Raw genomic sequence first — 15463 nt, 5'->3', positions numbered from 1 at the left:
ATCGAATCATTTTGGAAACCCAAAACTTAAGGGGAAAAAACATCTCGTATTCTTGGAATAAGCTCAACTCTGTTGGAAAACATGTATACACACATACACACATGTTGCTGGATTCAGTTCGCTAATATTTTATTTAGGATTTTCACATCTAGGTATGGCAGTTACCTAGCAAAGCTGAGCAGATGCACACGCGGTGACTCACTAATTCTACTCAGAGGTGAGCATACACGCACACGTGTACCAAAGACGTTCACAAGAACGTTCACAACAGCACCATTCCTAAGGGCCAAAACCCACAATCTAACATCACCGGTAGAGTGGACACTTTCATCACTGGAACAGTATTTAGCAATAAAAAAGAAGTCTGCCACACACAAGATAAATGCATCTTACAGACATGCTGCTGAGTGAAAAAGGAAGCCGTACGTAAGGGAAAACCGTGTGTGAGTCCGTTTGGAGAAAGTTCAAATACAAGCAAAATTAAACCTGTTAAGACAGAAGTCAGGATAGCAGTAACCTTGCTGGGAGGAAAGGCTGGGAAAGGTCACAGGGGAGGCTTCTCGAGTATGGGCAATACTCTTAATCTTGATGTGGGTTCTGGTCACAGGATTATATTCAGTTTATAAAAACCCCTCAGGCTAAACACGCAGAGCCGCATGCTTTTCTTTCTCGATATAAGACAAAGACTCTTAAGATGTCAAGTTCATCTTCTGCACTGTGCCATAAAAAATACTTGCAGGGGCACCCGGGTGGCTCAGTCCAAGTTCTGACTCTGGCTCAGGTCACGATCCCGTGGTTCGTGAGTTCAAGCCCCACGTCGGGCTACGTCCCGGCAGCTCAGAGCCTGGAGCCTGTTCAGATTCTGTGTCTCCCTCTCTCTCTTCTCCAACCCCACTCGTGCTCTGTCTCTGTCCCTCAAAAATGAATAAACATTAGGAAAAAAAAACCTGTAAAAAATGTAAGACCTGTCAGCAGGAAAGAAATTTACAGTTTTAAATATCCACTACCCGGCCTTCACCCGCTTAGAGAGCTCCAGCCCCGCTCCGGCTTCTCACTGATCACCTGCTGAGGCTGCCAGGTCAAGTTCTGGTGTAAAAAGGAAGACAGATGGGCAAGTCAGTCAGCTCCTGGGAGACACTCCCCAAAGTACAAACAAGGCAAAGGGAGCCCTCAGAGGAGAGATTCCAGAGCTGAGGATTTCACGCAGTGGCGAAGACTCTTGAAGAGCGGGCGCTAACACCACCCCAACTTTACAGATGAGGGACTAAAACACGGAGCACCGTGTGACTTGTTCGAGGTGGCTCACCGAGGGCGTGTGCTCCGGGGGGATCTGAACGCGGGTCGTCCGACTAGAGCCTGTGCTGGGCGTTCCGGGAGCCCAGCAGGACAAAGAATTCCACTCCTGAAGGAGTTTGCACTAGATGAGAAGAGAGAAATGAGCAGTGGTCTGGGGGTGAAGGAGGTCAAAGTGGTTTCCCGAAGAAGAGAGGAAAGGCGTGTCGAGTGCGGATGGAAATGATCTGACAGGGAGGGAAAAATGAATGATGGAAGAGGGGAAAATGTGAGGTCACCATTAATACAAGCAGTCTCCCACGTGTGGACCTGGAAAGGGTTCTCAATTCTTCAGTCTTCTTAAAAGCCAAGAAGACTCCGCAGGACTCAGATCTGCGTGCGTATGTGCACTTACTTCTCCACGATCAAGTCCTACAAGTGGGTGTGTCGGACGGAAGCGTCCACACGTGTTTTCAAGCAGTCGCTACGGCCAAAGTGCCCCAAACCGCATCGATCCACGCTCCCCCCGGCACTGTACGCAACCACCTGTTTCTCTACATTCATCAGCGCTGGGCGGTAGCCTCCCTGCTTTTTGCAAATCTAAAATTCAAAAAATTCCAAATAAATCAATACAATTTTAAAGAGTCTTATTGTTAACTGAATTTACATTTCTTCTGAAATAAAAGCTTCACTACTTACTCGGGCAGTTTCTTTAAAAGTTAAACATTAATTTACCATACGAACCGGGAATTTCAGCCCCGGGCATCCCCCCGTAAGAAAGGAAGATGTAGGTCTTACACACAGACTTACACACAAATGTTCACAGCAGCATTATCCACGATAGCCTAGAAGTACAATCAATCCAGATGTCCATCAACTGACAAATGGATCAACGAAATCCACCAGTCTAGACAATGGGCGTAATTCAGCCATAAAAAAGAACGAAGTACCCCCACGTGCTACAACACGGTTGAACCTTAGAAAATAGCACACGAACTGAAAGAAGGTAGACTGAGAGAGCACGGGGTCTCTCTTTGGGGCAAGAAGGAGATTCTAAAATGGACTGCGGCGATGAGCACTCAACTCTGTGCACAGATCTAGAAACCACTGAATCTTACCATAAGTGGGTGAATTACCGGGTATCTGGGGGTAGTAGAGTCACAGGGCATGGTACTGTTCGCCAGAGAAAAAAAGGAGTCTGTGACCCCTTGGCTTTTGGGCTTTCTTCTACTCGAGGTTGGTAGTATCTGAATTTCTCACAGGGCACAGATATTAACTGGTTTAATCTATGCATTTTATCACACCTTCAGAATTATTAAGTCAGCCTTACTGAGTCATGATATAAATCACTAATCTGATAAGCTAAGTCATTCCTTCATGCAGTCTGGCCCTTTAAAAACAATTAGGTAATAATGATTATTCCAGTCTAGTCACTAAAAACCCCGGATGAATCTCTGAGGGGACAATGGAGCACCAGAGAGAATATGTGGGTTTAAGCAAGAAGTTCCCAGGACAGGACCTGTGCCTGTTTAAGGAGCCCAGCGGAACTCCAAATCCTGGAGGCCTTCCCCTCTTCTGGTCAAAGTGGAGGCGAGGCTGACTCGCTCCGGGCGGCGGCACCCGCGGGTGAGACACAGGGAAATGCACTGAACGTCAGAGCCCGGAGAGCCGGCGTGTGTGCGCTGCAGCCACCAGGATCAGCCCCCAAACCTGGAGGGAAACGCGGCCTAGAAACTCGGAGACAGGAGGGAAATACTCTCTCCAAACCTCCTGCAGGACGCCCCTCCGGAAAATATTACTTTTCAAGTGTGAGGATTTTCTTTCCGCACGAGTGAAGCACGTGAACTGCACGCACAGTCAGTCCTCCGACAGTACGGCTCTGAACTGGGCCCACTTCTATGTAGATTTTCTTCAATGAACACGTGCAATGCTGTAAATGTATTTTCTCAACAACACTTTCTCTAGCTCGCTTTATTGTGAGAATATACAACACACACAACACAAAGAGCGGGGCTTAACCGACTATCTGATCAGTTAGGCTTCCGGTCTGCAGGAGACTGCACTAGTTAGCTTTCGGGGAGTCCAGAGTTACACACAGATTTTCAACCATGCAAGGGGTCAGTGCCCCTAATCCCTGTGCGGTTCAAGGTCCAAGCATCAACTGCATACTGCTAACTGGTAACAAGTCTGTTCTTTGCCTATTGTTAAAGTAATCATATGCAATGCAAAAAACGTAAACAGTACACAAAACTGTAAGGAGCAGAAGTAAAGCAGTAATGACATTCTGGTTCTAAATTCATGAAACAACGGAGAGGTCAGAATTTTCACATTTAGCCCCATCCTCTGCTCCAGTGACACCACCCCTGCTCCACCAGGCGACACTCCCCAGCCGGCAGTGACTCTGAGGGCAGTTTGTTTGACTCTTTCCAGACAATACAATTATATCTAAAATGCATGCAATCGTGCAATTTTTATGTAAAACTATCTACATTTACTGAAAAGAACACCGACTATAGGCTAGTCACACCTAGTAAAACTGAGTACTCAATACATGGAAATGAAGGAATTAACTTTGCTCTAGATCTAACCTGCCCTAGGTAGAGGTGTTTTAACCTCTCTGGACTACATACGGATAAAATATATTTTTATACACACGCACAGCATACATTCAGGAACGGTACAGACCCAACCTTAAGACCGGCTGTGATTCGGGTCCCGGGAGTACGGGGCCAGCGTGCTGGGACAACGGCCGAGCATGTGACACACAGCACACTTCTGGGGGGGGGGGGGGGGAAGCATACGAAGACGTGCTCCTGCCCGTGCAGGGCCCTGACATTTTCGCCGGAGGACAGACGCGATGTCAGCTCTGCTTACGGAATCTTCTCTTGCTGCTTTTTGACCTGGTGGTTGTTACAAGTAGTCCTCCTATCCTGACTGAGCCCCAGAACTAGAGGGGCCGGGTAAGAGTGTGGCATCTGCTGAGCCCTACGGATACTAAGACCAGCTCCTTCTCAGTAGTCAGCTGAGGCGTAGAACACACAGGAAGGTCTGAGTCAGAAAGAAAGGAGCGCTTTGCTCCTCATCTCGTGACCTTGAGATTCTCAGAGGTTAGCTGGCCTAAAACATACAACCATTTTAAACAGTGAAAGTCTAAGATAAGTTGCTTGGAGAATATTAAAATACGGTTCTGTTTAGCTTGTATATAAAGACGTACTCGGCACTCAGCGCATCTTAACCAATACCATGTGTGTAGAGGGCACTAAAAACCGAGTTCTCCATCTGCTTACTCACTTTTCCTGGCCCATCTCAGACTCCTCACTGTAGAACGTCTACCAGATACCGTCTGTCCAGTTACAATGCACTATCCAAATTCCTAACACAGAGGGGAAATGGCAGGAAACTTCCCAGATCAGATTTTAGGAAGCCCAGAGCTTTGAACTCTGTTACGAAAGATGACAGGGGCTGGGGCGCCTGGGTGGCTCAGTCGGTTAAGCGTCCGACTTTGGCTAAGGTCATGATCTCGCAGTTTGTGAGTTCAAGCTCTACATCAGGCTCTGTGCTGACACCTCAGAGCCTGGAGCCTGCTTCAGATTCTGTGTCTCCCTTTCTCTCTGCCCCTCCCTCTCTCTCTCTGAAATAAAGATTAAAAAAAAAATTTTTTTTAAGACAAAGAAAATGACAGGGGTGCCTGGGTGGTTCAGTCGGGTTAAGCGTGACTCTTGACTTTGGCTCAGGTCATGATCTCACGTCTGTGAGTTCAAGTCCTAAACTGGGCTCTGTGCTGGCAGCGTGGAGCCTGCTGGGGATTCTTTTTCCCTCTCTCCTCTCTGCCCCACCCCTGCGTGCTCTCTCAAAAAAAAAAAAAAAAAGATGACAGATGATACTAACTTAATGGATGTTCCCCTTGTAATTTATAATCTTGTTATCCTTTAGAAATTAAAAACATTTCTCTGGCTGAAGTATTACTGAATTCTGTCACATTCAAATTAACTCAAAGATAAATTTAAAGTCCTTTTCCTCATTTCAATTCAGGAAATGACTGTCATTTAATATTACTTATATCATCATCATCCATACTGGATCCAGGTAAGTCCACCGCCTACATGACAATCTGGTTGGTGGTTAAGAACACGGGTCAGGACCACCCAGGTCCAACCCCGCCGTGCCTGCTCCCAGCTGTGAAACCCCGGGCCGCCTGACATGTCTCCTGCCTTGGTTTTCCCATCTGCAAAATGACGGTAACGACTGTACTTCTCCCTCAGGCTGCTTTGAGGATTAAGTGACATGACAAACGTACGAGGCTTTGAACACACGGGACGTGTGATCAGCGCAGTGTGTCAGGGGCTGGTCATATCACCTTGTTAAAACCTCCCGACGACGACAAACACAGACTACCTCACGCTCCAAAAAGAACATTCACTTCATTAGGGAAATTCCTTATGTTTGAAGAACTTCCACTTCCACAAATACGAGAACTGCATTAAAGTACACGACGCAACTGCATTAAAATGTAAAATACGGCTCACGTACCTGTTTGGAACACAAGCTCTTTCCCTCCCACGCCCGCTGCCTCCAGGTTAATAAATGCACGAATCAGGCTGGCCCAAGGGTGCTGAGTTATGAAACCATGACTGGCCTGAATAAGAAGGAAATAAAACAGATGTAGGTGAAACAATCTTAAATTATCAAAGTCTTTCTTTGGTTTATTTTAAAGACAGAAGGTCTACGTTGACAAGGGGAAGAGGAAACTCATCGTTTTTTTCAAAGGCAGGACCTGAAGACACCGATCTGTGTCTCTACGCACACTGGCCGCGTGCAGCTTGCTGAGTGGAAAGTCACCATCGCCGAAGGCAGCCTGACTTCCGTGAGCGGTGCCAAACAATGCCCGCAGTAAGTGTGAGGCCGGGCAAACCAACAGAAGAGAAAGGACAATCCGCATGCTGTGTGCCTGCCTCGAAACCTCTCTGACGCCCCAGGGTCACAGAAAACCTGACATGTCTAATTACGCCATCACAAAGCCCTTGCAGGACTCAAACGCTGACAAGATGACGTGAGTGTGCGAGTACTGAACCCGTGTACACGGCGGCTGCGGGGTTTTTACAGCACCGCCACGGACGGTATTTCTTTTGCACATCGTCTTACGATGCTACTCAAAAGCATGAGCGAAATGCCTAAGCGCGAGCTACGGTCGTCATCGTTGTTCAGGTCTAGTATTGAAGAGAGTAAACTCTCACTTGCAAGACGTTTTCCTCGGCACCATTAAAGAGAAATATGACAGCGTGACGCAGGGCTTCTGAAGATGTCGACAAGACACGGAGCACTTCCAGCATCACTGAGCAGCTCACTGCATCATCGCTGGCACCTTCAAATCAGAAAGAAAGATTTGCTTCTCAGACTGAAGGTTGGTTGTTTTACATTTATTTTTTATTTGAGAGAGAGCGTGCCAAGAGCAAGGGAGAGGGACTGAGGGTGAGGGAGAGACAGAATCTTAAGAAGGCTCCGTGATCAGCGAGGAGCCCGACGCGGGGCTCAATCCCACGACCCTGGTGTCATGACCTGAGCCGAAATCAAGAGTCGGACGCTCAACCCGCTGAGCCGCCCGCGAGCCCCGCTTCTCAGATTTTAAAACTTTTATGGTGTGAACCGTCATGGCTAGGAACGGTTTTCTCGTCAAGAAAGCACCACGGGGCGCCTGGCTGGCTCAGTTGGTTGAGTGTCAGACTCCAGCTCCAGTCATGACCTCACGGCTGGTGAGCCCAAGCTCCTTATCGGGCTCGTTGCCGTCAGCACAAAGCCTGCTGCAGATCCTCTGTCCCTTTCTCTCCCTTCCCCACTTGCACTCTCTCTCTCTTTCTCAAAAATAAACAAGACACTGGGGCGCCTGGGTGGCGCAGTCGGTTAAGCGTCTGACTTCAGCCAGGTCACGATCTCGTGGTCCGGGAGTTCGAGCCCCGTGTCAGGCTCTGGGCTGATGGCTCGGAGACTGGAGCCTGTTTCCGATTCTGTGTCTCCCTCTCTCTCTGCCCCTCCCCCGTTCATGCTCTGTCTCTCTCTGTCCCAAAAATAAATAAACGTTGAAAAAAAAAAATAAACAAGACACTTTAAAAAAAAAAAAAAAAGAAAGAAAGCACAACACTGGCTGCAAGACCACAAGCACATCTGTCACTGCCAGCTGACAAGGGCACTGGCCTGCGCCGCCTCACTCCATGACGACGGGGATCCTCATCCGGTCGGCCTGCTGACTGGTCTAGAACCGTCCCCAGCCGAGAGCAGTCACTTGACTCCTATCTGTTGAACCATCAACCAGGCAGGATCTCAGTTAACTGAAAACCCGCATTCCTCCCTCAAGCCCGGGCAATCTGGTCCGCCCTTCATCCTCACTCCACGCCCTCTGGGATATTCTCACTTCTGGGGTTCTGGCTTCCTCCATCATCTCCCGCACCACCACGACCTTCCTGCTTCTTTTCCTGCCAGGATCACAAAGCTGCACGTCACTCCACTTTCACAGAGCGGGTGGTCTGGGTGACGGAGCATTTTGTGAAGATTATGTGATGAAGGGGATCATGTGATGAAAAAGTACAGAGACGACATCAAATCGAGTAAGACACAGGAGAGGAGACCAATGACCTGAAGAGCCTCCCTGGTCCCCGTGCTGAGAAATCTGCAGAGGACCTCATCAAAGCACTTCACTTCTTCTTGACTCAGACACTTCATATATTAATTAAACATGATTATAAAGATGACTTTAATACCCTGATTTTTTAAAAGCACTGTAAGAGGTAGTTAGACTAGACATCTGAGGATATTGGGGAATTCTCAGTAAGTTTTTACTTTTTAGGTGAGATAATTCATGGTGTTACGAGCATGCCCAAAACGAATCCTATCTTTGGGTGGGAGCAGACTGAAATACAGAGGACTGAGTACAGCTGAGATCTGCTTCAAAATTCTCAGGGGTTGCAGAGGGGAAAGAAACCAGACCGGACCTTTGAAGTCGGCTGACAGGTATGCTCAGGTTAAACAATTCTGGTTTTGCACATGTTTGAAATTGTCCATAATAAAAAGTTTAAAGAGTAAGCCAAGTAAATAGACATAGTAATAACCCAGGCAGAAGCATTTCTGGGTGTGCATATTGGGAGGCAGGGTGCTACAGAATTCAGTGTGGGTTTCAGAGCAAGAAAGACTTGGGCGGTAAGTCCTAGCTGTTATTTACCCTACAATTTCCTCCTGGTCGGTCTGGAGGGCAGGGCCAATGACGTTTATTTGAGGTGTGTCAGGAGGATTACAAGAAAATGTGGTCCAATCCAGTGCTAATTGTTCCTTCTTCTCTTTACAAATTTAAGAAGGGCTCTGCAGCCGGCTAAAATGCTCATTTTGGGGCTGTTCAATTCCAGACCCATTCCTACTCAAGGAGAAACCACTTATCAGCAGTCCTTGTCCTGGTGGTGATCACCAGGTTGCATTTGAATCAAAGTGAACCAAAGTAATAATTATCTAATTACCATCAAGCAGGAAGCATAGGTAGCTATCAGTAAGAAGTAACACATTCCTACAACCAAGTGAAATTCATGGTTTTTCACTTTGACACTCTGAGTTACTTTAATGTAAACAGCAAACAATAAATTTTTTTTAAATTTTTTTTTTTTTAACATTTATTTATTTTTGAGACAGAGAGAGAGAGCATGAACAGGGGAGGGTCAGAGAAAGAGGGAGACACAGAATCTGAAACAGGCTCCAGACTCTGAGCTGTCAGCACAGAGCCCGACGCAGGGCACGAACCCATGGACCGTGAGATCATGACCTGAGCCGAAGTCAGATGCTTAACCGACTGAGCCACCCAGGCGCCCCTAAATTTTTTATTCAAAGTGAGAGAGAAATTGAAAGAAATATATATAGGACTGATTAAAAAGTTAAACTGTCGACTTATCTTCCTTTATTTTAATGGTTCTGGCACCTGAGAAGAGGACTAAAGAAGGGTTAAATGCCTTTAAGAAAGCAAAGACAAGTTAGAGGACAGTATCTGTAAAGGCTGGGTGGTTTGTCAATATCCCTTTCCACTTAGAATTAACCCTGAAATTGAAACCACCACTAAAATAACTCCACGTCTCTTCTACCAACAACCTGGAACCATGCAGCAAAACCAAGAAGAAACTTAAGGCTTTTCTGTGGGTAACATTACTCCGAATTGGTATCAGTTCCTAAGTTCCAGATACGCTGGTGAGAAGAAAGGGTGTAAAAAAAAAAAAAAAAAAAAAAAAGTTGAAAAGCACAGTCACAAAATAGACTATCACCTACATCCCTTCAATGGATGAACTAAGTGAAACATGGGGATTTTTTTTTTTAACAATTTGCAATGAACAGAAATTTTCCTTGAGATTGTCGGCTAGGTATTCGTAGACAATTTTAATTAAAAATGGGTTCCAATGACCCACAAAATTGCCATTCTTTCATTCCTGGACTCCATGTATGTGATTTATGACATCTGGCACCATGTTTCTGATACTCATATACACATCTTTCTTTTATAATGCTCTTAAATGACCCTGGTGTTAATCTGTCCCACCCAAGAATTTAAGCATTATAATAGTGGGCGTAGGGGGACACTGATTTTACAGCTTCTCTGAAACAGGCACGAAGGACTACTGGTTTCCCTAGCACACACAAAGGTATTTGTGACTTTATAAAGCAGATGTCTACACACGGACACTCGAAAAAGCACGTTACCTTCTAAATGCAGTTGGCAAGCTTTCTGATTAAAGAAACCCTAGTGTGAGTCATTTCATCAAGCAAATAAATTCGACCTTCTGTATAACTTTTGTATCTTGTGTTTTATCTTTTATATCTGGATATTCCTTTGAGCCTGCTATGGGTTCGAGCAATCCAGAAATATTACAGTCAAGTAACAATTATTAGGAATTAATCTCCATTTTGCAGATCAGAAATGGAGCAGAGAAGAGGTTAGGTATTTTGCCAAAAGGAACTTAACTATACTCTCCTTCCTTTCAAATGTAGCTCAAATAATTGGCTGACCAGAACCGCAGCCTCTGGTACCACCTCTGTCTCTGATCAGTGGTGACCAGCTAAGTTTATTCCTGTGACAAAAGACAGGGTTGAACCGGACAGCACCAGACACTATCTCACTTCCTCCATCTCTAAAGTGCCAGGATTCCACTGCAAAATGCTACTATTTTCCGTCTGTCCCTACTTCAAATCTAGCTACTGCACACATTTCTCTTGTGAATCTTATTTTAAAAAATGGAACTTCAATTTAGGGAATTCTCCTTCATTCTACAAATGTTTTATCGTGTCAGGCACCATCCTGAACATCAAGTATTCCATTGTGCCAAAGTATTTTCAGAGCAAGATTTGTGGATCAATGAGCTCTTCTAAGAGTATGGCATCCCCAGTGGGCCCAAATCCTCACTTTCCAGGGTGACAGACTCTGCTAGGGGAGCTGTCCCCGGAAGCCCTCCCTCCCTTGAAGGCGAAACCTATTCCTTCATCCCAAATGCCCACAGCCTCCTACACCACGGAGTAAACACCGACGCGGCAGAACCTAACCCCAGGACTCAGGGACACACTCCTGCACCCTGGCAAGGCAGCTGTGATCTGCTCCCTGTACAGTCACTGGGCAAGGCAGCTGTGACACACTCCCTGTACAGTCACTGGGCTGCTGGCCCTAATGAAGGAAGGAAGGAAGGAAGGAAGGAAGAAAGGAAGGAAGAGAAAGAAAGAAAGAAAGAAAAAGAAAGGAAGGAAGAAAGGAAGGAAGGAAGGAAGAAAAGAAGGAAGGAAGAGAAAGAAAGCACTTGAGAGAACAGTGAAGGTTTGGATCTTAAACTAAATGATACTATTCTAATTATCTTCAATTCCATCATGCTGAAAAACAGGTTTGTCAAAAAAATAATACCACCCCCCCAAAATGGTGCCCTACAACTGCCCAAGCAGCTTGGGGGTTGGTAAGCTCTCTGGGTGTACTCAAGTCCAACTCCAAAATGACTGAAAGTCAGGTACGTACCTGGGGAGTTGGCCACGGAGTCAAAATGACAGTTAGCCAGGACAGCATGCTGGGCCCCGTCCCTGGGCTCCAGCTTTACCACGACGTTGGTGATGTTGTCATAGTAGCTTGTAAAACCTCCCAAGAAGTCAATGCTAAAGGAGCCGGTGGGCCGTTGGACATCTACTGAAATCCTGTGAAGGCTGCTGCTTTGAACTTCAATCAATTTAATCTGTTCCAAGAGGTAATGGACGGTCAGAATCTCATTTTCTGGACTTCCTGTAGTCCTGGGGCCAATGGATGTGATGTGTTCAAGATAATCCCTGGAAGGAACCAAAAGAACGATGATGACAAGGCGTGCCAGGCTTGAAATGAATGCTTAACACGAGGCAACTTTTCCTGACCTCCCTCCCATCCCCCCCTCACCCCCCGCAAAAGCCAGTTCTTTGACCTCTCACGTACAAAAAGGCTTTTATTATTTCAGGTACCCTGTGAAAAATCCCTTGTAAAGTTCCATCTGTTTATTATGCCTTCTGTGAGTTCCTCCCTTCAGTTTTCCCGATCCGCCCCGCTCCCAAATGCTTCCTATCCCCATATCAAACCAATACAAAGACTAGGGACTCGACTCAAAACGTGTGGCTGCTGCAGGCTGGACAGACAGAATCCGGCCTCACTGAGCTTCGCCCTGGAGAGTTACTGATTCTAAGTAGCAGAAGCCAATGAGCAAAGACAAATAAGTCAAGAGGTTAAATAAGCAAAAACAAAAACAAACTTCCGATCGATGAGAAGGGACTCAGCCCTCTCCACGGTGTGCACACTGAGCCTAATAACAATTCAGGCCCAAGCCAACCCTACCCCTAAAACAAACAAAACAAAACAAAACAGAACGTGTTATCTTTTCACTACATTCCAAGTGGGCAAAAAGGGAGTGGGGGAGGTGTGCTCCAGAACGTCTTTAAGAAAATAAACTTCCAGCACTTTGTATTCCAAAGTTTTTAAAACACCGAGGCTGCTGAAAACTATGCTAGCTTGTGATTTTAGGAGCTTTGACCTACTTAGGGTTACAATACCTTTAAAGGTCTCTTCTTGAATTTAAAACAAAAGCAAAGAAAACCACCAAATCTTACACACCAGGGGCCCAAGGACACGCTCCAAGAATCTGAGAACCCCCGAAATGGTAGAATTTTGAAGGTGCAGTCCTCCGGAAGCCCCCCACGGCTTACAGGTGTGAGGACCGTGACCCTCCGGAAGTTAAGAGCACCGCGTTATCCCCATTATCACCGTCCCACCCAAACCGAATTTATCAAACGGTCTAGACACACAAATTTCACTCCCCATTTCATACGGAATGCAGGAAGGCGACTAAAAAGTGGAAGTTGCTCCAGAAGATGGGGGGTGACTGTCAACCCTCCACGCGCCCGGCAGAACCGAGGCGAACAGGCCGGTGCAATACGCCCCCCCGGGCCACCCCGGACCGCACCGCCGGATCCACAGAGGGCCACGCCAGCTCCGCGACCCGCACGCGGGGACTCCGGCAGAGGGGCGCGCGGGGCCCGCCCCGCCCCACGTGCGGCCGCGCGGCGCCGGCGAGCCCGGGCGGTCCCGCGGGGCGGGCGCACGCAGGTGCGGAGCCCGGGACCCAACCGCGGCCGCGGCGGAGGAGACGCGCGGGCCGGGCGGGAGCGGCGGGTACCTGGCTTGGCGTGCGTCGAAATCCCCGGGGCGCCCGGCGGCCCCGCGCAGCACGAGCTGCTGCAGCGAGAGCTGCACGAGCGCCCGCAGCGCGAGCAGGTAGAGCGCCAGCCCCAGCGCGGCGCGCGCCTCGGACAGTCCGGTCCCCGCGCCCCGGCTCGCGTCGCCCCCCGCGCTCCGCTTCCGCGTCCTCGCGCCGCCGCCGCCCGCGTCCGCCGGCGGCTCCGGCGCCAGGGCCTCCCTCCCGGGCTGGGGCGCGGCCGCCGGGCCGTCCCGGCGCTCCCCGCCGACGCGGTGCCGCCTCACGGCCGCCGACTCCGAAGCCCACTCCATGGCCACGAGCCTTCACCCCCAGCCCCACCGCTCCGGCCCGCGACGGCCCCGGGAGCAGCCGCGGCCGCCGCAGCGCCTCCTAGTGAGCGGACGGAAACTGTAGAGGGCCAAACTTATTCTGATTGGCCCGGCCCGCCGCGACCCAACCTCTGAGGGCCGAGCGCCGGCGGGCACCGCGGCGGGGCGGCCCCGGGTGGGCGTGCCGGGTGCGCCCGCTCCCGCAGGGCGGCTCTGCCTGGTGGGGGACGGAGGTTCCCAAACGGAAAGCTACCCAGGAACCTGGAAACGTGAAAAAAGCGAGAGGTCGCTTTTCGGAGAATGCACACGGTGTACCGGGCAGGTTCTGAGGACGGGCGCTGGGAAAAGTCAGCTCCTGGCTCTTAAAATTAGAAGTAGGACTGCGCCCCGGAGGCCCAGCCTAACATTTCCACATACGCAATCCAAACACGCATCTTCCTGACCAAGCCAGGCAACCAGCACTGTCACGGTCTCCGTTTAACAGATGAGGAAAAATGACAGCCTTTATTTGCTGAGTATCTGCCCTGAGCCAAGCACTGTGCTTGGCGCTTTCGTACTTTACCTCGTTGGATCCTCCTAAGCATCCTGCTTTATTCCTACTGAATAGCTGAGAAACTTACCGGTAACCGATGAAGAACTTACATCCAGTTCAGTGGGACCCCAAAACAGCATTCTGCTCCACTGCTGAATATGGGTGGCACTCTGGAAAGGAAGGTTGGGGGAAAGCTCTTCCTCCCTCCATGTCACCAAGAGGCGGAGCCCTGGTTTTCCTGCAGATGCTCCCGACCATCTAGGTTTCTCTCTGCCTGCTGATGCATGGAGCCCCGCGGCCTCAAAGCTGTGTCTCCAGCAGGGAGGTGCCGCAGTTGCAAGACTGTGAGCCTAGAGGCCGCCCGGGAAGGTACATCACCCGGGGTCTGCTCCCGGCCAGGACTCAGGCCCACCAGGAACCCGGTGCTCCTTACTCCCAGCTCTCCAGCCACACAGCCCTCTTTCACTGTCTTTCCGGCTCACCATCTTTCCTTGTACAACAGGATCCTCTCAGGAGTCGTTTAAGTTGCCTGGAGCATTCTTCCCTCCCCTCCTTGCCTAGTTACCTTTTATTTGTCCTCCACATCTCAGCTCAAGGGGTACTTCTTCAAGCAGAAATCTAATCTCATGAAGCCAGTTTCCCCTATTTGTAGCATCTCCTGATACCAAATGTGCACGTAAATTACTTAAGATCTTCCTCATGAGACTGTGAGCTCCGTGAAGGCAGGAATCAGGTCTGGTTTTGCTCACCATTTGAATTCCCTCCTCTTAACACAAAGCAGGACGTGAAGTAGTCAATAAATATTTCTCGATTGAGTCATAAAATGAAATTTTACGACAGCAGCATAATTTTCACTACGATCCTTTTTAGCCTATGAGGTCCGTGAGACCAAAGACCATGTCTATATCTTATTCATCACTATGTTCCCAGGGGCTTATCTCTGTACCTAGCCCATGGTTGTCACTCCACACGTATTTATTCGTTGGGCTAATGAATATATATTATCTTTTATAAGAACCAGCTTTCTTGCTACTCTCTTTCCAAAAACTTTGGAAGGTAAGACTTCAGGAACAACTCCGTCCACTGTAGCATAAACAAGATGTGGAGCTCACTGGTTCTTGGGGGAAGGGCACATATGTTCCACGGTCTTTTAAGCTTCACTTATTTTATGCCATCACTTTCTGGACTGGGTGGGTATCAGGAAACCTAGGGACAGGCTGTACCCCTCAGGAGCTGTGTTAGTGGCTAAATCGTTTGAGGTCTCATTTTCAGAAGCATAACCTATATTTAAGCACCTTTGATGATGTTTTGTGGGAGGCAGTGTACCAGAGCAGAAGGGCCTGGTTGTTGACCCTGAATTGAGTACCTTTGATAGATACGGCATTATTCAAGTTAAAAATCTCAGGATCCTTATCTGTGATAACGGAGATAATGTCTGCCTTAAAGGGTTTCAGTAGGGATTAATCAGTTAACATATGATAGATCCTCACACATAAGTCTCATTAATATTTTCCAGAGTGTTCCCTCTTTTTTTTTTTCTTTTTTTCATGTTCACTTATTTTTGACAGAGAGAGAGGGAGGGGCAGAGAGAGAGGGGGACAGAGGATCCGAAGTGGGCTCTG

General features: G+C 48.4%; 1 protein-coding gene across 3 annotated transcripts in view; it reads right to left on the bottom strand.

Annotated features, from left to right (window-relative positions):
- Positions 1 to 14624, bottom strand: part of ERMP1 (endoplasmic reticulum metallopeptidase 1) — a 46378-nt gene extending 31754 nt beyond the window's left edge. The window contains exons 1-4 of one of the 3 annotated variants that reach the window (XM_043566467.1): positions 14407 to 14624; positions 11288 to 11589; positions 6507 to 6634; positions 5803 to 5908 (exon numbers count right to left, since the gene is read on the bottom strand). In XM_043566467.1, coding sequence (XP_043422402.1) covers positions 5803 to 5908; positions 6507 to 6634; positions 11288 to 11589; positions 14407 to 14426 — 556 coding nt within the window. In that variant the 5' untranslated portion in view covers positions 14427 to 14624. Of the gene's footprint in view, positions 1 to 5802; positions 5909 to 6506; positions 6635 to 11287; positions 11590 to 12959; positions 13358 to 14406 lie in introns of those variants that run through there. The other 2 variants (XM_043566465.1, XM_043566466.1) reach the window with 2 other exon arrangements.
- Positions 14625 to 15463: the final 839 nt, after the last annotated feature.

Source organism: Prionailurus bengalensis, chromosome D4 (assembly GCF_016509475.1).
Source record: "Prionailurus bengalensis isolate Pbe53 chromosome D4, Fcat_Pben_1.1_paternal_pri, whole genome shotgun sequence".
NCBI classification, from domain to species: Eukaryota; Metazoa; Chordata; class Mammalia; order Carnivora; family Felidae; genus Prionailurus; species Prionailurus bengalensis.
Note: the sequence above shows the minus strand (reverse complement) of the source record. Positions and strands in the feature narration are given on the sequence as shown.